Source organism: Simochromis diagramma, unplaced genomic scaffold, assembly GCF_900408965.1.
Source record: "Simochromis diagramma unplaced genomic scaffold, fSimDia1.1 OVJJ01000325.1, whole genome shotgun sequence".
In the NCBI taxonomy this organism is placed as follows: domain Eukaryota; kingdom Metazoa; phylum Chordata; class Actinopteri; order Cichliformes; family Cichlidae; genus Simochromis; species Simochromis diagramma.
This window is the reverse complement of record NW_024387291.1, coordinates 1,664,078-1,685,859: the sequence shown is the minus strand read 5'-3', so window position 1 is coordinate 1,685,859 and position 21,782 is coordinate 1,664,078. Positions and strand designations below refer to the sequence as shown.

The 21,782-nt window shown below is 40.1% G+C and overlaps 2 protein-coding genes across 3 annotated transcripts; both read right to left on the bottom strand.

Annotated features, from left to right (window-relative positions):
- Positions 1 to 1,254: 1,254 nt before the first annotated feature.
- Positions 1,255 to 16,511, bottom strand: LOC120716391 (interleukin-2 receptor subunit beta-like). 2 transcript variants are annotated; one of them, XM_040003920.1, is made up of 10 exons: positions 16,406 to 16,511; positions 6,272 to 6,478; positions 6,057 to 6,168; positions 5,849 to 5,939; positions 5,097 to 5,184; positions 4,835 to 4,968; positions 4,468 to 4,672; positions 3,366 to 3,450; positions 3,159 to 3,237; positions 1,255 to 2,475 (listed from the first exon to the last, which is right to left on the bottom strand). In XM_040003920.1, the coding sequence occupies exons 2-10, from the start codon at positions 6,360 to 6,362 to the stop codon at positions 1,495 to 1,497; spliced, it is 1,866 nt and encodes a 621-aa protein (XP_039859854.1). In that variant the 5' UTR covers positions 6,363 to 6,478; positions 16,406 to 16,511; the 3' UTR covers positions 1,255 to 1,494. The 2 variants fall into 2 exon arrangements, with proteins under 2 accessions (XP_039859854.1, XP_039859853.1); XM_040003919.1 differs by lacking the exon at positions 16,406 to 16,511 and adding an exon at positions 12,206 to 16,287.
- On the bottom strand, positions 16,401 to 21,671 carry LOC120716395 (3-mercaptopyruvate sulfurtransferase-like). Its single transcript, XM_040003925.1, has 2 exons — positions 20,749 to 21,671; positions 16,401 to 17,827 (listed from the first exon to the last, which is right to left on the bottom strand). The coding sequence occupies exons 1-2, from the start codon at positions 21,326 to 21,328 to the stop codon at positions 17,529 to 17,531; spliced, it is 879 nt and encodes a 292-aa protein (XP_039859859.1). The 5' UTR covers positions 21,329 to 21,671; the 3' UTR covers positions 16,401 to 17,528.
- Positions 21,672 to 21,782: the final 111 nt, after the last annotated feature.

The following is a 21,782-nucleotide window of genomic DNA, read 5'->3' as shown; positions in this document are numbered from 1 at the left end:
CCACACCTCTGACTCAATGAATTCAGGTGTTTCAGTTCCATGACTACAGGTGTATAAAATTAAGCATCCATGCAGTCTGCCTTTGCAAGTATTTGTGAAAGAATGGGTCTGAACAGTTCACTGCTCTCACAGTGTGGTACCGTAATACTATGTCAGACAACATAAGCTGAGATAAAAGCCACCAAGGCTCTGCACCAGTGTTGGTCAAGTTACTTGAAAAAAGTAATCAGTAACTAATTACTGATTACTTCCCCCCAAAAGTAATCCCGTTACTTTACTGATTACTTATTTTCAAAAGTAATTAATTACTTAGTTACTTTTTAAAAACACGATTTACAACCTGAATAGGTGATAAAGCGATAGATCTTTCAGCCCAATTCTACTTTTTCCACATAATCCATCATACAAAATGTAATCAAATGGAAAGGTCCCTTTTTAAAACTTGTTTTATTAGTTTTAATCTTTTAACTTTATGCATCAAGCAAAAATTTAATTATATGCAACATTCACTGACTGGGAGAAATTTGTTTAATATTTAAACCTATTTTCTGCACATTCCAGCACATAAAATATTTTTTTTGTGTTTACACTCAGTCTTTCAAATAGATGCAAGTGAAACACAGCAGAAAATAAATAAAATCAAAGACTCAGCGGTCCTTTTGCTCTATTTTCACCTGTAAAGCAGGAGTGGTGTAGACGGAGGTTTACCCTGGGGCAGGTTTTTGTCACTTTTTATGGAATCAAACTTAAAGTAAGGTCAGTACTTCCACGCTTTAAACGCTGCATGCTCATACTCTCTCCTGCACTCGATATATTATCCATTGTTGATCTGCACACAGCTGCTGTCACGAACGTCGCACTTGCTTACCTTACTGTCATGAGACATTCTCGCAAAAAAACCACGGTTTTAGTAACGCAGTAACGCAGCGTTCCTACGGGAAAGTAACGGTAATCTAATTACCGTTTTTGCAACAGTAATCCCTTACTTTACTCGTTACTTGAAAAAAGTAATCGGATTACGCGTTACTGCCCATCTCTGCTCTGCACAGCTCCAAACCTCCTCTGCCACTGACATCAGGATAAAAAATGTGCACTGGAAGCTTCATGGTATGGATTTAAATCGCTCAATATGTATGTGGCCAAAAACTTTAGTCCATGTAGGGAAGTTTACCACAGTTTACACAGATTTACGCAGTTTAGAGTCAGTCAGGTCAGCTAGTGTGATGGCAGAGAGGGCAGCCTTTACATTGTAGAAAGAGTCACATTATTTTATTCTGGGGTGACAGTATGAGTTTCTGAGCAGGCATAAATATTGATATAAATATATAAAAAACAAAAGTAAAATACATTCATGAAACTGTCAAAGTTGCTGAAAACTGAGCAGAAGAGAAAGATTTATGTGATGTTACATTTTCCTGAGAACTGACAGACTGTGATGACTCCTCCAAGTGCTACATGCTATTTTGTCCTGCTAGTTGAGCCTGCTGTCTGTTCTCAGCCCTCCTCCTGTTTCACTGGCATATATCCGTCACCAGAGGGCTCCACCGACCTGCCTGTTGACATCAGAGCAAACCCCTGTGTCATGTGACCTGGCTGGAGCTGCAAAGCTGGACTCAGTCGTGGCCCAGGCAAGTTCAGAGGCAGTTGAGGAAAAGAGAGCAGGGAGCATGGTAAAGCACTGGAAGGATGAGGTGGAAACAGGAAGCGTGTAGATTCAGTGGACTTATCAACATCCTCCATGCCCTCATCCTGACTCAGCTGCTCCTCTCCCCCACTGCTAACACCTGAATCCAAGCTGGGAAGCTCCGGGCTGTCAGCCTGCTGTTTCTCCACTCGCTCATAATCAGAACAAACCTGGATAGACTTGCCAAACACACCTCCGCTGCTTCCAAACAGCCTCTGAAAATCAGCTTTTTGTTCATTCCCTCCCTCCTTCTCTTCCTCAGCCTCAGGTTCTTCATCATGGCTATCAGTCATATTGATGCTATCTGCCTCCATGCTCTCTTCACTGACCTCTTCACAACTGCACATGCCTGAATCTAGACTCTGGAGCCTAAATCGATCATTGTCGAGCCTCTCAGTTTTCTCGTAGTCTGAAATCACCTGCACTGGCTCACTGTTACTGCTGCCTTTGAGCAGCAACATTAACGTCTCCTTTTCTTTCTCTCTCGCTTCATCACTTTCCTGTTCTGCACTTTTTCCTTCACCCCGAGTACCAACAGGACCATAAGGCGTGTCAGCCGCACAGGGCTTCAGATTCCCAGCAGTGAGTGAGGAAATAGGAGGAGGGCTACAAAGCTCAGAGTAACTTGGGTTAGTGAAGGTGGAGCTGGTGGAGTCATAGCTGCCTTTGTTCAACACCATCTTCTCATCTGGCTTGTAGGCCACAGCAGCATCCACAGGCGAGATTAATTCTACAGTGATCATTTCCACTGGTTTCAAGAAGGAGTGAAAGTATTCACTGGAGAACCCACTCTGGAGGAGAGAAAGTCACAGAACAGAAGAAGAGATTAGAAACGTTTGAAATATACAAGATATTCAGTCTGCACTTCAAGACCAGGATTAAAAAGACGAATGGATCAGTGATCAATTTTGTTTGTCTGGTTAGACTGTCTGCAGCACAACTTTCAGTAATTCTCTTTTTATGTTGCATGCTGTGTCTGTTTATGAGCTGCAGTTATCTCATTTTTATTTGTAGATGGTTATGACAAAGTATTTGAACTCAAAACTAAAGAAGATTCAGTATTCGACTGTAAACGACCACGGCTGACCCAGTGGCATTTTAATCATTCTTTATTAATACTTGATGGTTGCTGTGCACACGCAGGACCCACTACAGTATTTAAGTAGGCGGGGCATGATTGCAGATGCCATGCAGGTGCGTCTGCCCTCCCTGCACAGCACCGCAAGCCACGGCCTGCCACATCGACTTACAGTCATATGTGGCTGACACACAGCTCAAAATAAATGCTAACAATAGCTGCTAGTCATGTACATTTACTGCAAACATGTTCACCATGATAGTACACAAATGTTATTTTTTACTGCCCTGAAATGGCAGCTTCGATTGTTTTTCATTTTAAACTGTAAACTGTAACCTGATTACATGATTTAACAGTAGAGAGTAAAGAGGACGCATCTACAGCCTGTATGCTTACCTTAAAATGTACATTCTGCAGGGAGGATTTTCCTGGGTCTGGTACGGGCTGACCTTTCATTGTCTTTACTACATAAACCCTGAGGCAACAAAATTACAATCAAAACCGAAGCTGTCAAAAAGAATCTTTTTGTTTTTAATACATCATACCAGAATAACTAATCATAATATACTGCACATTGAGATATTTTTGGAAAAGTTTGCTTACCAGTGTTTTTTAGTTGTGCAGAGAATGACTGCCATTAACACTACAACACCTGCTGTAATTATGCACACAACAAGTCTAGGAACAACTGAAAAATACAAAAAAAAAAAAAAAAACAGAATAGAATAACTTTATCGTCCACACTAATGGAAAATTGTCTTTGGTTCACCAAGTCAAAAATCAAGCAGGCAATAAAATCATAATAAAAATATTGGTAGGAATCAGACCACATTCAAACCTAAGCATAAATAAAACTCCAATATACCTATAGAAATACTTCACAGTATATGATGGATTTTTTAAAATATTAAATGCTTTTGACACAAGGATCTCTTATAGACTTTTTTGCTAGCTAGAGGCATCTTGTAACGTCATCCTGACAGCATTAATTCAAAATCAGAGTGAAGAGGGTGTTTGGGGTCAGTAACAATAGACCAGGCTTTCCTTAAGACAGCTTGAAGATACTAGATTCCAATCAAGGCTGCTTTCGACCAGTAATTGTTCTGGTAGTTCTAACAATCATGTTACAAAATAACAAAATATTCTCCAATTAGCTTTCCTGTAAATGGAATGAGCATAAAAAATAAATAAATCTTGTCCTTAAAATGTGTTTCCAGATACTTAAAGATATTAATGACTCTCACAGACTGATCAGAAAGTGAAGCCGGTCATGGGGATTGGGTAATTCAAGACAAGCTTTTTCATTTTTAATAAGGAAATAATGAAATTTACACCCTTCTTTCAACCTGCATCCCTGAGCAAAACCATTAGGGCTCGAGTTCCTATAGAAGACCAACAATAGCCATATCATCAGCATATTTTCACATTTTCACTTTCCTATCTTGGAGCTGCATGTCATTTACATAAACAGAGAATAACAATGGTACTGACTGTACTGACTTCATCAGGTAAAACAAATACAGAATTTCTGTGGGCTTTAGTTGTTCTTATAAAATGTGTGTCCTTGTTGTACTGAAACAGAAGACAGAGCCGATCACGTTAGCTTAGAAAATGAGAGAAGGCAGGACTGAATGTAAAAGAGAACTCTGCAGAGTTTCTTAAACTAAACTATTTGTCTTTGGAGCCATTTGGCAAAAAAAAGTACCTGATGGTGGTTTTCTTTTTCCTACTGGTGACTCCCATGATGCAGTGGGGCTCCAGTCACTCCAGGCTCCCTCGGGTTGAGGTTTAAGAGACCGCACACGAACTCGTACCTCGTACTTCTCGCCTTGTATCAGTTTGTCTGGGTCCAGCTCTGCCCTGCACTCATTCTTGCACTGAATCTTACCTTTTTTCTGAAAGGGGGGATCCTGACAGACAGAAAGATTTTTATATCACTTTATTTACTCTTGCTATGAATTCACACAAACACAGGGCAAGGATCATGCGTACACACTATTTAAACGTGCACTTTCAGGATCTCGACTTCATACCCAAACTCATTCACATTGTGATACAAAATCTAAACTTACACTCCATGACTGATCCTGCTGCTTCCACTGCACTTCACTTTCGTATGAACTGATCATTTCATGTTCGGGGTCTTTGGACAACCAGGAAACAGAGGTGACGTTGACTTCTGGCTTCGAAGGAGGATTCACCTTTACTGTAAGAGTGTGCACATGAACACACACACACACACACACACACACACGAATCAGACAAATATGTTCTATGGGCTCCGTAAATAGGTCATATTGTAAGTAACAATGAGGTAGTATAGATTACACTCACTGTGACAGGATGGCATGTAGGAAGTGATTAGACTCTGCTTCATATGAGCACAGCTCAGATTCATGGACAACACATGGAGAGACCGAAACTGAAAGAAATTGTTTTGAAAAATTAAATAAAATGATCCAAAACTAGTGAAGATCTAAATCGATTGGTAAATTTAAAATGTTTTGATTCAAATCTACAGATAATAGTTTCGATGTAAATCTAGAAGTGATGTATATATGCTTGAGGCTTGAGGTTTTCCTTGGTGTCACAGAGTGAAATTCAGATTGTGATCACAAGGGTGGGACCAGTTATGCTTCTTCTTCATTTTTGACATATTATTATTTCATATGTGCAGGTATACCCGCACATATTAGAAAAAAAAGGGGTCCAGAATGCTCTCTCAGTTTAGCTTCTACGTTTTGAGAAATTAGCATTTTCTTGTCAGGAATACTGATAGTAGTCTGTGTCTGCACAGAGGCCATAATTAGCTTTAATTTCACTTCATGTGCAGAAAAGTAAAAATAAAAAAGAAGCCTGATCCTGTCTGAGTTATACTTCCTGAAATTCATACATAGATACTCTAATATAAAATGGAAAGCAGTGTGCTTTAAATGTCCTGCTGGCCATATGCTCATCACAGGATTCTTCACATCTGTCTATACCTTAAAAAGCAGATGATTCTTCTTTTCTCTCTTGTACAGATTTTAAACATATTTTTAATAAACAGGGTATCCACCAACAATGCTAGTTGTTTACACACTCACAGTGTATTCCATTTCAAAGATGAGGGAGCACTCCTTTAGGTCTGGTCTGGACATGTCAACAGACTTTAGGTGACAGGAAGTGCTGTAAGAGCTGAGAAGAAGAATATTCATTTGATTTTGCTGTAGATGATGTTACTGATGACATTTGTGACTCGTGTATTGTAAGTATTATGCATCTAGGTTTTCTTTTTGTGACTGAGGTCCTTACAGGTGTCGAGATTTATACTGAGCATGTATGGTGCATGCAGTGTCATCAGACACGTATTTGCTGTTCCACAAACATGTGATGTTTCTATTGTAGTCAGTGTAGCAAGTGAGATCTATGAGAAATAAAACCGGAGAGATGCGATGAGAATGAGTAAATATGTCAAACAACAGATCTTAAAATCAGTTAAACATGAATAAAGAGGAATAAAGACTAACTCTCTGGAAGCCTGGGACACTCATCACTTCTGCAGAGCAGCAGCACAGGCAGCAGAATAAACAGGGAAAGGCTTTTCTTATTTCTCTCCATTTGTTAAGTCCTTTGAGGCCACTGGGATGGTTTGTTTCCAAAGCTCAGTGACTGGAAGACTTGAAGCATTGTAGTCGCTCCAGACTTTGGCTCACTGCTTCCCAATTTTTCTCATCCTGCCCAGATAAAAAATAAATAAATTTAAAGTGTTTATTAAATCATCTGGTTGACAAGATGCAACAATGTGACAGAGATACACATAGAAAAAAAACTGCTGCCTACAAACACATCAAGAATAAGTTGTAACATAAGCAGTCGATGGAAAAACAGAAATAGAAGTGTTTCAGATCCTGCCCCACTCCTCTGCGGTTCCACATCTGTACAAATGTGACATTTGTTCTCTTGCAGTAACAGGATAAATGAACAATGATGATTTGAGACAACAAAGTTCCAATGTAAATCAGGCTTATGCATCAAAATCAACACCAAATACAATGTCATTGATATTTCCTTTTTCAGGGTAAAACAAGACCAGCTGTTTTTTCTGAAAGGCCACACTCATACAGCCATTAAAACAGGTAATGAAAAGAAATACTCTGGTCAAATTCTCATTTTACACTCAGCCGCGCACACTCAAGACATGCAAAACCTTTCATCAGCTTCCTTTTTGGAACATACAGCAGTCTGCCTTTTTCATCCCACCCACATTTGTGCAAAAATGTCAGCAGTTTCCATTCAATCTCCATTGGAATTCAGCAAAAATATTTAATAAAATACAGTTTAAATATCAAACAGTTCTCTTAATAAAACAATAATAATAATTTTGTCAGCTACACAAACCCAAACAGATAAAAGGAAAAAAAAAAGGTTGAATTCATTGCTTTTCAATTCAAGCAATTAACACTGTAGAGGATCTTACTTTGAATCCGCACTGCTCTCCAGACTAAAATGTGAACTTCTGATTAATTATTCTTCACTTCTGAGCATCTGAAGCATGTCAACACGTGTTTCTTACTTCCTATCATTTCCTTCAACTGACAGATATGGTTAAATTTAGTACCTGATGACACATTTAAACATGCAGTCAGGTAGAAACTGGCAGCTTCTGCGTTAATGTTTCAGTTTTAAACTTCATCATCATTTATTAGTTTGTTGACTATAGCCTGCCATTTTTAACAGTGCACAGCAATGCACACAAAGGGCATGCTACAGCTAATACTTATAAATGTATTAGCTGCAGCTGCCTTTGCATGTGGACCGCAATGACATTTAAACTCTGTGAAAAACAGGATGAAAAAAAAAATGTGTTTGTGTGGATTCGTGGTTCTTGTGGTTTTGCAGCCAAGTGCAAGCTGACCCACAAACACCCACAGCCTGACCTAAAACTTTCACGTTGTGCGTTTACTGCAGTATTATCTGTAAAGACTTTTTTTAAAAGCATTTTATCTCATTGACATTCAAGCGAACCTATTAACATATTAAGTTTATACTGCACAGCGCTGACGTAGATTCTTTACATGTTTAGATTCACATTCATAACATAACATATATTCTGCTTTGTAGCATGATAGAAAACCTAAACCTGCAGCTAAAACCGTAAATATTATCTTCAGCCACAATCCATAGAATAACTGTCTAACAAACTACGTTCCAAGTGTCATGCAGAAGTCAACACTTGTGGCAGTTTGTGGCAAGTATACCATGAGTTGCTGCAGTTTAAAATGCAGTGGAACATTTTAAAAATCATTTACTGATAAATATTTGTGGTGCCAGTATCATTTCTTTAAAAAAAAGAAAAAAAAAGAAAAAGTGTTGTTCTCCTTTTTTTTTAGCCCAAACCGCTGCACACTACTGTTTTTCTTCCATTTCCGTGCACAGGGGAAAGCACATTATGTTGGTGCTTCTACGGTCACCTGTTTGCAAGGTTTAATAAAGGTCAAAATGTTTTTCTGAGAACTCAAATGTTCCATTATTCTGACAGGTTCACTTCCTGCTAACGGCACTTCTTAAAAAAACTTAATCTGATTGCATGCAATGAGCTCAGACTTGCAGGATTTTAATAAATGGAGTATACAATTTCCAGTCATGCACATTACAAGAAAGTGCTTTAGTAGTCAGGAAGTTGATAAGCTTAACAGGAGGCACTTTGTGTAAAAATTAACAAGATGTCAGTTCATACAAAAGGTGAGGGGGGGAAGTTACACTAACTACATCCTCTTAAAATGTAGTCATGTGCTGCAGCATAAAGCAATATCAGTTCCATCCTGACATTGAGACTCTCTGATGAGAGCTCTTTTAGGGTGACAATGTCGCATGTAGTGATCCAAGAAGATAACAGCCTTGCAATCTTTCAGAATAAAAAAGAGAAACACCAGTATGGGATAGGAAATGAAGTAGATTACTTATTGTGTCAGATTATGATATGAGACTGCTTATATTTTATTCGTTATCTGATCTTCCACATGCAAATGGTCTGACAACATACACCTACCTGACACCTCTAATGCACTGCTGCTCCTCAGTGTGAGGAATCTGTAGAAACTGACCTTTCACTCTACCAGATCTATAAAGGTCGCACTGCAGTCACATCAATCTGTAGCAGACGGCTCAAACAAGGCGCATGTTTGATGTGGGTGTTTTGGTTTAATCACAGCTAACTCTTTCTTCTTGCCTGGGTAGATGTCCTCTGCAGTTAAAGCATTCAGACAGACTTTCAAAGAACGGTGAGTCTTTTAAATGCAAAAGATTCATCATGAAGTTCCATGAGCTTCTGTGCCAACACTTACCTTTATTCAACTTCAACAATATCACTAGTAAACACTGCACACATTTTCATAGCTATGATGACAGAGCCAAGCTATATTTATCTTTGAAGCCAGGTGAAACTGTCCATTTAGTCACATTTAAGCATTTCTTAAAGACATAAAGGTCTGGATTATGTAAAATTGTCTACTTGTAACCTCTGGTGTTGTGTATGGAATACAGAGCATGAAATGATTCACTGTAATTACTTTGGATAGGAATGCCTCAGCCTCAATTATTCACACTCTGACAAACCATCTTTTTTACCCTTATAGTGTCAGCAAAGCCAAGTCTTATGGACAGCCTTGTTTCAGCTGAGTAATATTGTCCAATTATGTCCAACGTTTCTGAGTTCAAGTATCTCGGGGTCTTGTTTGCGAGTGATGGGAGAAGGGAACCGGAGATCGACAGACGGATTGGTGCTGTGGCTGCAGTGATGCGGACGCTGCACCGGTCCGTCGTGGTGAAGAGAGAGCTGAGTGTAAAAGCAAAGCTCTGAATTTACCGGTCGATCTACGTCCCTACCCTCACCTATGGCCACGAGCTGTGGGTAGTGACCGAAAGAACGAGATTGCGGATACAAGAGGCAGAAATGAACTTCCTCCCTAGGGTGGCTGGCCTCTCCCTTAGAGATAGGGTGAGAAGTTCAGCCATCCAGGAGGGGCTCAGAGTAGAGCCGCTGCTCCTCCACATCGAAAGGAGCCAGCTGAGGTGGTTCGGGCATCTGACAAGGATGCCTCCTGGGCGCCTCCTGGGTGAGGTGTTCCGGGCATGTCCCACTGGGAGGAGGCCCTGGAGCAGACCCAGGACACACTGGAGAGATTATATCTCTCGGCTGGCCTGGGAACGCCTTGGTGTTCCCCGGATAAGCTGGAGGAGGTGGCTGGGGAGAGGGAGGTCTGGGCTTCTCTGCTTAGGCTGCTGCTCCCACGACCCGGCCCCGGATAAAGCGGAAGAAGATGGATGGATTGTTTGTTTTTGGTTAGACTTCAACAAGACTTTTTCTGTTCTGGTGGATTTTTTTTTTTAAAAGTTCATAAGACTGAAATCACAAGTCTGTTTTTAATCAAACCTGAAGTCACGTGATTAATGACACGAGTCAAAGTCATACTGGACAATCCACAGACTTCCCCAGCTAACAGGAGATTTGAATGATTTGCGTCAGTTGACCAATTGTGGAAAACCCGCTTTGTTAATAACTTCAAAAAATCAAGATTCCTCTTCTTGCCTCTTCTTATCAGACACTATCTTAATACTTTACCTTCTAAGAACCATTTTTCATGTGTTAAGCACTAGTTCTCTTCATATCATTTGTCTACTGACTTTTGGACTTCCCCTACACTGGTCCGACAGCAAAGTGAAAAAGTTGACACTCTTTGATCTCTTTTTTTTCTCTTTCGTCTCTTTCTCTCTTTCCTTACTCACTTCACTGACACACGAGAAAAACAACCACAAACTGATTACAAATACACACTAAAAACTTAAACCACATCCTAACCCCTTTGTCTTCCCAGAAAGGTATGTTTGTTTCCAATAACAAAAAAAGCAACCATTCACAATCCAGAAAGTCTGCTCTTCATTTCTTGAACTACTTTTTTCTTGAAATTACTGGTGCAGCGGTTTCTGAAACCACAACTAGTGGTGAGCTGGAGTAACATGTTTTACTCATTTCTGTGGGCATACAGATCAGAACTGCTTCATAATAGTCATCATGTTAAGCTTCAGTCACATGGGCTTAAAGTCCGGTCCACCCTGTCAACCTACATGACTGACAAAAATGTCACTCATTAGATAGTTGGTGTCAGGAAATGCAGATTTTCCCTAAGCAACTGGTGGTTACCAGAAAGTTGCTGACCTGTCTGGGTATTTTTTCTTTCCTTCTTTTGTTTTTTGGCTGATGTTCAACCAAAAAGAGGCAGTAAAGATGTTTGTTGCTCTCTGACTATAAGTAGCTAAAATGAGCATGGTTGTCAGTTGGTGGAACCTTGTCTTGTTTACTGTAAGTGATTAATTGAAGCATCGTTATTATTATGATGTCAGAGACAAGAATCTGCAGAGTAGTTTTTATGTGATCAGATACTTGGAAATGAGATGGTTGGATTGATTATGCCGCTATGGCTTGAATTCTTAACTGAAAGGGTTGAAGGTGGGAGAAATTAGCATATCATAGCCGCAGTCTAGGAGTAGGCGTATCCCGAAACAACAGCAGCAGCAGCAGTATGACTGTTGAGCATGCAGGGACACATAATTTTGTACAGACATACAATAAATCCCCTGAGCTGTTTCCTCTAATGCTGCTGGCAGGCAGAAATTTGGGTGTTTACAGCTTACCACGAGCTTTGTGAAATGTCTGAATTTCAATTTGTTTAATACTGTTTATGTGTAAAATCAACATGATAAACTTGCTTGTTAGCATGCTGACACATTTCAAACTGCAACCCCCAAAAAAGCTGTTGTGTGCATGGACGACTTTTGTTTATTTGACAAAACTATCCACATGTCCTTTTAGAAACCCTTTAACTCTGGCGTCCTTTCCTTCTCTCGCTCCTGCACACTATTTTGAGTCTTTGCTATTCTGCCACCTCCCCCTGCCTCACCCCCCCCCCCCCCCCCCCCACCTGTTTTCCTGTGCCATTTAAAGTGCACCTTTCCGAGTTAGCGTTTTTATTAAAAAGACAGCATTAGGTATCTTACTGGGACTAGTTTTTATATCTAAGTATATTTCTGTCTACTTGGACCTTTTAGGTGACTTTAGTGCAAAATATATTACAATTACAATATAACTGTGAAAAGTCTTGTTCACAATTATATTGTGGAAAATACAGTGAGAACTCTTGCATAAACACAATAGGTGACCTTTAACTTGTTATGATTTTATGAATTAAATACAGAAAAAAGAAAGCCTTTTCCATTCATCACATGCACGTAACCAGCCACTTCTAATCTCGCTTCAGAGTAGACTTTATCACTTTCTCCATCACGACTGTAACTACTGCAACACCATCTTTTCTCACCGCAGGTTCATTCATTCATAGCAACTAAAAAATGTGTTTGATCTCTCTTAGAAAAGACCAAGTAAACCAAGTAAAAATTGAGCTTACCGTTCCAGAGTTGTTCAGCGTGCTGTCATTTCCATGTCTGTAGGGTTATTCAGGTCGTGTACCCTAAACATTTCTTTGACTAAAGTTTTGCCGTCTTGCCTCTGGTGACGTATTGGAAAATTTTCTGAGAAAAGAAGAGGCTGCGGTGCTGTGGTTTCCCTTGGGGTTGTAACTCGGTGACATTCAATCAGCGTGTCAAGAAATGTGAAACATGGTGAAAACCCCTTTTTCTATGTTCGCATAAACACTTTCTGTTCCCTTTGCACTGAGTTTCTATTATTTGTTAAAAATACTATGACTTGGTAAGAAGTAAAAGTAGTATGCTAGTGCAGAAACTATAATTTCATGCCTCTGTTTTGTTTGCTTTGCTAACTGAAATTCATAGTCAACTCTTTTTAGGGCCAGGTTAAATGATTAGTTGGGAAATGTGCTTTCTTACTGAGAGTTTGATGGAAAGTTTGATATCTCTTATGTTTACATAAGAAATATGAAGGTTAGCTTAGCAAGTGAGAAAGGCTGAGAATGGGGGAAACAGCTGGCTTACTAAATAAGCTTATTGGTTAATTGTGAAAACCTCTATTTGTCATCCTACCTGGTTTTTCTGTGGGTAAAAAGCAGTGTTGGTGTTACTGTAATGCATTTACCCGTTACTGAGTAATACAACACATCACTGTCCTAAATTTAGTTTTGTTCTCATGTGCATGCACTCACACGGCAATCATCCCTCTGCAGTTTCCTGGAGGCACGATATAAGTGGCAGAACAGTCTATACTACAAAAAAGTGACTGTGCCCAGTTAATAAACAACTATCCACTGCTGGTGAAATGCTATCAGTTTGGGAAAGGACTTGAAATTAGAGGTGCTGAAGTGTGCACGTGTGCTAGAGTGTCTTACTTTTTTTTAATATGCCACCATTGCAAGTACCACATCCAGCTGCACACAGCAGATGAAAATAGACAGCCTAAATCTGACCGAACTGGGCCTCACAGGTGAGAAAGTGTTAAAGACAATATTTTAACACAGACACCAAAACAAATATTAATCACGTGCTGTGACACGTCAGGCACACACAAGCAGATAACCAAAAAGTAGGCCAGTCTCACGATTAGGGGGGCTTTTAAGCCACAGCACACAGGATATACAAGAAGCCAACTTGTGCATAACTTACTAGAACCTGGCCAGACACGTATAAAAGGTTTAGGCAATACATTTTGTTCATGAGGGGTTGAATATCCTGAAACCCTTAACCCCTCCAAAAATGATTTTCAACATGAGCTATACCTCTCATGTACTCATTTTCAATTCTGTCCATCCTCTTAGTAAAACATCTTGGTATTTTCAACTCTGCCACCTCCACGTCAGCCTCCTGCCTTTTTGTCAGTGCCACCGTCTCCAAACCATACATCATAGCAGGTTTCACCACCATACGGGAAATCTTTCCATTCACTCTTGTCACACATCAACCTTGACCCTCATCTCCACCCGCTGCACTCTCTTCTTCACCTCTGTTGTCTATTATATGAGGCTTTGGATGGTTGACCCCACCTTCACCACCTGTGCTAGTTGCATGTTTACTGTTCCACCTGTATCCCTCTCATTCTCACTCATGTATTCTATCTTCTACTGACTTTCATTTCTCTATTCTCCAGTGCAAACCTCCACATGTCCAGGCTCTCTGCTACCTTCTCGCCACTGCAAAATATCATCTGTAAGCATCGTTAGTCCACGTAGACCCTTGCCTGACTTCACCTGTCAGGCTGTCCATCACCATCAAAAACAGGAAAGGACTCAAAGTCAAACCCTGATGTAATCCCATACCCACCTTGAACTCATCTGTCACTTCTACCACAGACCTAACCCACTGTCTTGCTGGCATCCTGCATGTCTTGCGCCACACTCACATACACTTCTGATTTCCTAACACACTACCTCAGGCGCCCTATCATATGTTTTCTCTGGATCCATGAAGACAGTGCAACCCCTTTTTGATGTTCCAGCAACACTTTTTAAAAAAAATATTTTTTGGCCTTTTTCTGGCTTTATTAGATGGAGACAGTGAAGACTGACAGGAACGCAAAAAGAGACAGAGGGGGAGACGTGCAGCACATGGTCGCCTGCTCATCCAACTATGCTAAACCAGTGCCCACCCAGCAACACTCTTAAAGCAAACATTACACCTGAAGTGCTCTTTCACAGCATGAAGCCATACCGCTACAGCTTTTCACATCATCTTTGTTCTTGGAAAGGAATGAAGAAGATGTGTACTTCTTCTCCATTACTCATGGGTCCTCTCAATCTCCAGGATTGTGTTAAACAATCTAGTTAAAAAGTCCACTGCCCTCTCTCCTAGACACATCCAAACCTCCACTGTATGTCATCTGGATTAACTGCCTTTCCACTCTTCTAGAGCTGCCTCACTTCCTTGCTACTAATCCTCTGCACTTCCTCATTGGCTAACTATCCACTTTCCGTCCCCCTCTGGCTCTCGTTTTTTACATTCATTAGCTTCTTAAAGTATTCCTTTAATCTTCTCAGCACACTCTTCACTTCTTAGCACATTGCATATATTATAACTAATATTATAGTCGTATATATTATAATATTATACTAATATTTTGTACTGTTGTGACATCTTGTGGCGGGTATTAGCTGATTGCTCATTGCACCTTTTGTAACTACTGTTGACTGCTATGTAATGTCATTTGTCCATGATGCTTGACATTTTAAGGAAAAAAATATGGTTATGTTATATTTTTACTTTCTAAATCATGCATTTCTGAGACGGATAAAAAAAAGGAACAGTTTGTAAAGTGTTTTTACAACTTTATCTTTTATATTATTTTTCTGTCTGTGATGTCTGCCTTTGCACTGCTGCGAACAGAACATTAGATCTCTCTAAGCATCAATAGCATGCTAAAAACAGCTAACAGCAAGAGACCAACCAGAGATGGAAATATCTCAAGACTAGTTTCAAAAAAGCCTTGAACTCTAAAGAAAAAAAGACCTGAGGAAACACTTTCCTGATGGGTCTTAATGACAAGTTCCAACATTTATTTAAAACGTGATTTATATAAGTTATGGTGCCCATTAGACTCATAAAGGACATTAAAGCCAAGTTAAGATCACCAACTGTACATTAATAGTTATGTATAGACAAATAAATGATCGTAATATGAATTTAATTATGTAACTCACCAAAAGATACTTAATAAATGTCAAAATGTTGGAGGTGTTCTTGAAGAAAAACCTTCATTTACTGTTTGACGAGTAAATGTTTCACTGTTCCACAAGTTTTTTAACAATGTCAGTTTCAATTCTGTTCAATGTTATTTACATAGTGCCAAATCAAAATAACAGTTCCCTCACAGCACTTTTTATTGTGATGTAAGGCCACTATAATGATAGAGCGAAGCCCCCAACAATAACATGACCCCCAAATAGCAAGCACTTGTCGACAGTGAGAAGGAAAAGCTCCCTTTTAACAGGAGGAAACCTCCAGCAGAACCAGATTCAGGGCGAGGCAGCCATCTGCTGCGACCGTTTGGGTGAGATTTACGACAACACTTTAACAAGAACTATTTAAGAATTAAAGCCATTTTTTATACAAAGTAACACATTTTTCAAGTGGATACAATCCTGAGACAACTCTGTGTGTAGATGCAGGTGCTCAGCAAAGCTGCTCAGAGAAACTAATTAAAAATACTCATGATTAAATGTTCAGACTATTTCACCTGAGCTCCTATTATACAACAGTGCTGAATGCCAAGGTTTAAAACTCTAGTGTAGTGCTGCCCTCGAGTGGAAGCTTTAGAAACACAAACTCAAATGGCATTTAATGTTGGTTATTATAAAGTGGAAAGGGATAAATATTAACTTCACAAAGATAACTTCACATTAAAGCCCTGAAAATATAATCAGTGTTAAAACAAGCGAGCTTTTCCTTATTGTTAGTATTTTTTATTTGTTTTTAGTCTAACTAGAATTTAGGTTGTGTTCTGAAATAAAATAAAATTAAACTTAAAATGTAAAAAACCCCAATTATTTATGACATAAAAAACAAACCAAGAGAAAATAGAGAAACAAACCAAGAGATTATCTTGGGACTTCACTGCTGTTCTAAGTTATCACCAACAACTTTCCCAAAGGAGCTCATGTTCGCAGCAAGATAACAGAAATCATTTATCAGAGCAGCACACTCACCAGTTAAGAGCCAGGACAGGGTGACTACTCCCACACTGCAACAGCACAAATAATGAACATGTCCTCTCGGTGACACATGTACAACTATACTGCTCAGAAAAAGCAAAAGGCTTTTTTAATGCGAAAGAGGAAGAGAGGACATTTGAGTCTCACTTCCTTGTCACAGGTCAGCTTTAACATTTCAACTTATGTACAGCAACCCCTTTGCTATGCAGTGGAAAAATGCCTTACGTGTAATACGTGTGACTATCACTAAGTACGTCACAGCAAAGTGGGTTTTGATGCCACCTTTTTGTTTCCTTTAGTGCAAGTCTATTTTATATCTGTTCATGCTGAACTTTACTCAAGAAATGATTATTGTATATGGCAAAAGTGATTTACTTGTTATATTAAAAGCAATATTTTTAGCATCAACATTGCATCACTGAAATTATTTTAAGCCACCACAGAAAAAGAGTCTTCTAAAATGCTGTACAGTAATTGGCAATGTGTAACATGACATGAGACCGTAGCAATCATGATGATATATTAATTTATTTTTTCTTTAGACACAAACTTCTCAGGATATCTGACTTTGGAAGGGGAAAAACCCCCAAAAACAAACAGAAAAACATCACTATCCTTAGGCTCTAATCAGTCAACAAGTCAAAAGTCCATCGTTTAAACTGCATTATTGTAAGAACCTAACAAAGTAGACTCTGCTCTTTGTCTATTTTCAGTCCTTTTTAATCAGTTACTGCGTCGATAAACATGTTCATATTTATTTTACCAAAGATTACACAAGATTACAAAGTGTAGGTGTCTTTGAGTCCGTGAGCTGCCAACAGGTGGAGACTTGAGGTGGGGGGGACGGGGGTTAAAAAGTTCAGTTTAGTGTCCACATATTGTTGACTTTAATCACAAATCATCTATCAGTATATAATAGATGAACAAAAAAAAAAAATCCCCAGTGGTGTATTATTAATACAGGAGCTTTTTGGACATTCTGGGAAATTTTGCTATCGTGCTGCTGGCTGTGGCTTCACAGGAGGAAGTCATACAAATCCCAAATGACCAAACTTCAATAGCAACAACAGCACAAGTGATCCAGCCTAAAACCATCGGTCACAGGTCCTTCCTGTTATCACAAATGTTTCCCTCTCCCATCTGATATGACGTGTTCGGGCACGGCGCGGGTGTACCACTCCGACCATCCACCGTCATACACCGACACCCCCGGGTGCCCGCATTCGTGGGCCGCCAGTGCCACGTGGCACGCGGTCACTGCAGAGCCGCATAAGACACAAAGCGGGCAGTCGAGATCCACACCAGCACGGGCAAACAGAGCCTGGAGTTGTTCCTTTGGCAGGAAGTGGCCAGAAGGTGACAGGAAGGCGTGGAAAGGAATGCTGATGGAGCCAGGGATGTGGCCCGGCTCTGTGTCTGTCAATCAGAAAGAGCAGATACATTCAGAATATGATTAAATAATCTGAAATAGCAAATGTGTACTCTTAATTAATTAAGAAATGGGCAGTTACACAGAAACATGCAATTAAAAAGACCTTTAGAGATCTTGATTAGCCTTGGTGAGGCTTTTAAGTCATGCTAACCCTGTGTTGATCCCTTCTGTTTTTCTCAGTCTGGATTATGTTCTACACTTTGAATGTGGACTACAGTAAAATTCTTGAGCTGCTGCTCTTTATTCTAAATATTTTGCAGGGAGAATGGAAAATATGTGCAGCAATTTATTGAAACACATACAAAGATACATGGAAATACAGTATATGAGGCAAAAACAGAGTTTGTCATTATTTGGTTAGACAAGCTTTATTCTTCAACACAGCCCAAACTCTCTTAGACAAGCTTTCTTGTCATTTCTTTAAGTAGCAAGTAGTAACTATGACATCACCCATTGACTAGTAAGTGAAGTCTCGCTGTGACGCATTTTCATCATTGTGACTGTGGTGTTTTAAAACCACATGTGGCAAGCAACTGTGAAACCAATGACACTGCACAATCACTGGGTAAAGGCTTACTATTGAAGTTGTGCCAGCCATTAAAAAGAATTCATGTTTAAGGCACTTCTGTTTTGGCTTTACTTTTTAGACCTTTCTAGCTACACCCCTCCTTGATGTAGTCTCTAATCCTGGAGTGACCTTTTACATCACAAATAATTTTACCACACATGTTTAGTGCCATTAGTAAAACTGTTATGATCCCCATTTCTGAATAACTTGTTATACAGTACACATGATTAGCAAATCATTATAATCTGCCTTTGTATTGACCGCCTTTTATTATGGCATTTCCATCTCCACTCTGCTAGCATCAGAAAGAGTAAGAGGCGTAAGTTATATTGGTCCAGCTCAGCTGCACTCGACTCTGAATAAATCAGTAGAGAGGCATGAGACAGAGGACTGTTAAAGTCCATGACCGAAGATGACAGTCTTAAATATAAGATAAAAAAAGGAACATAATGTGATCATTGATGACTCAACCCTGTGACCTTTTGGCTACAGAAGGACCATGTGGACGAAACCCCAGAAAGGGTTTTCTTCAGATCACATTTTAAATGTGAAAAAAAAAATAGCCAGGTGTTAATAAACCACAACCACACTGGGACAGGTGGTATTTTAGTCTTGACTATATCAGTTATAGTGGGAAATTGGTTCAGTGTTTCAAAAGCAAAACTCTGAATCGAGGAAAAGAAAGCGAAACCCGCATTTGCTACGTTTTTACTACCACAGACAAATATGTGTGTTTGTATCAATGTTTGATATGAAAACAGACATTACAAAAACTGGTGCTTATACTCCCAAGGGAGTCAATCAGAAGAGCAGATTTAGCATGTGAAAGTTTTATTTGTTCCCCCCCAAATTAAATCCAGGCTGGATTTACACATGCAATGAAAAGGGAAGTTCTTTTTTTTTTTTAAGAGAGCAGTCAGAAAGGTCACTGCTCAAACTGCTTTCAGAAGTGTTCTGCCTGCAGAGGAGCCCTGTAACAGCACATCAGAGCTTTACCCTCTAACAGTGTGTGTACTGTGAGACGTATATGGATAAGACATCTATACCTTATCACTGTTTTTTCCATTCACTGAGTGCCGTCTTTAAAAACATCAGCAGATCAAAGGTTGGACTACTGCTGCATCTAAACTTTAACCATTCACTTTGTCTGCTACTGTGGTACAGCAGTGTGTGTGTGTGTGTGTGTGTGTGTGTGTGTGTGTGTGTGTGTGTGTGTGTGTGTGTGTGTGTGTGTGTGTATGGTTCATTGACTATAGCTAAAATGTGGGCTATCCAAGTACGGCCTGTCTGCCTGACCTCTTTTCATGTTTGTGTTGTTCAGTCATCCAAGCCCAGCCTGCTGGGTTTGCACAGAGCAAACTCCATAAAACTCTATGTACAAGGAACTAGCAAACCATTATCTTGTCCCCCGTCCCATACCTGTGTCACCCTGACGTCACTGTCAGAGTCAAACTGTAATTGTGTTTTATAAGATACTAATTATTGTCCATGTTTGTTCATTAATTATCCCATCACTAGTAAAGAGAAGAGTGTCAGGGGTCAATAACATAAAATATCATGAGCCATGATATCCTCCCCTAATAACAATAATAACTTATTGTGACACGTTTGTGTGTCTATCCACCTCCACTGCCATGAGTTTGAAGTCTTTGCAGTGTACAACTGCCAGAAAAACAAATCTGCGCAGACAACAGGAAGACATTTGGAGAATTTCAAACTGGTAATTGATACCCGCCTCCAGCTGCAATCCTCGAACCAGTTTTTGATCAGTCATTCTTAAACACTCTTAAACAAGTTGACTGGTTCAATCATTCTGTTTATCTTAAAAACAGGCACAATAAGATCATCAATGTTGTCTATAAACCCTTTAATGAAAAAGTTACTATCAACAATGCACGTAATAAAAGCTACTGTGGGACGTTACTGTGAGTCACTCAATCATCACTTTGACCAAGATAAAAATTCTATAAAAAAAATGCATGTCACCATCTTTTCCAAGGGAAAAGAGTGTAATGTTGGGTTCTTTAGAAGTATTTCAGTTACACAGGGACATGAGTCAGACCGGAAATCCTGGCACAAGTGTGTCCCAACAATAGCTGAGTTGTGAAGTTATCTTAATCATAATCAACGCATTTGTCATCAAGAGGCAATAAGAATAAAGATACAGTACACGCCCCCTCATGTCAGTGTGCCTGTAGTCTGAGGATGCTATTTGAAATAAGGGTGTCAGTAATCTGAAAATGTAATGAAGTTCTGAGAAGAATGGATCTCTTCAAAAGCCTGAGTGGGGCACGCAGGACTGTAACCATCATAAAGGCTCTAATGCAGACTACTCACTGTCTCTGGGTTCAGGGTCCAGTCCTTTGAACCTGCCTGTGGGCCTGGCATCCACCACCTGGAACTTTTTAGTCTCCAGGTTATCCAGGATATCCTCATAGGTTTTTATCCACGAGCGGTTCAGAGAGGCTTTGAACTCGGTCGCTGTGGGTCTGACGTACCGGTCACTCACAGGTCGACCCTCCAGCTCCCAGTTCCTGAGCCCCCCATTGAGCATAGAGACCGCACTGTGCCCGAACACTCGGAACATCCACCACACGCGGGGCGCCGAGAACGCCCCAAACTCGCTGCCATCGTAGACCACGACGTGCGTGTCGTTTTCTATTCCCAATTTCCCGACGTATTCCGCAAAATAGTCCTCTGACGGCAACATATGGTCCAGAGGAGAGGTTTTATCGCAGCACTGGTCAATGTCAAAGAAAGCTGCTCCCGGCACATGCTTCTTCTTGAACTCGGTCTTTGCGTTTCTCCGCAGTTTGGGCAAATACCACGAAGTGTCCAAGACCCGCATTTTCCCCTGGACCTTTACAGCCTGAGCCAGCCACTTAGAGGTGACCAGAGCGGTGGCTTGGAGAGCCATGGTGAACTGGAGATGCAGACAGGCTACAAAGTTTACCTAAGTTTCACAATATTTAACAAAACCGAGCCAAAAGTCGGGTCGAGTGAGCAAAGGTACTAATGGTGGCGAGAGAGCGCATGCCAAACCGTCACGCCCCTCGGCTCACCTGACACTGATAAAAGTGAAAGGGGGACACAGTAAAAATGGCATTAGCCTACATTTTAGACAAAGTCTGAACCGACACTCATTCATAAGTCTGCAGCGAGACATGCACATTTTTTCCAACTCCAACAGAAAACGTAATCTATTAACCTATCTCCGTGTGAAGTGAAATAGAGGATTGGAGCCACTTGTTCCATATTCGATTTGAGAGTTGACAGTTTGTCTTGTAATCGGAATGTTGCCGGTTTGAGCCCCGGCTCCGACAGTCTCGGTCGTTGTGTCCTTGGGCAAGACACTTAACCCGTTGCCTACT

Excerpts from the sequence above, each read along its gene's own strand:
- LOC120716391 (XM_040003920.1), bottom strand. The coding sequence starts at position 6,362 with ATGGAGAGAAATAAGAAAAGCCTTTCCCTGTTTATTCTGCTGCCTGTG. Across the intron at positions 4,969-5,096 it reads CTACATGCCATCCTGTCACA|TAAAGGTGAATCCTCCTTCG; the intron begins GTGAGTGTAATC and ends ACACTCTTACAG. Across the intron at positions 3,238-3,365 it reads TGCACAACTAAAAAACACTG|GGTTTATGTAGTAAAGACAA; the intron begins GTAAGCAAACTT and ends TTGTTGCCTCAG.
- LOC120716395 (XM_040003925.1), bottom strand. The coding sequence starts at position 21,328 with ATGGCTCTCCAAGCCACCGCTCTGGTCACCTCTAAGTGGCTGGCTCAG. Across the intron at positions 17,828-20,748 it reads GGACCCTGAACCCAGAGACA|ACACAGAGCCGGGCCACATC; the intron begins GTGAGTAGTCTG and ends TCTGATTGACAG.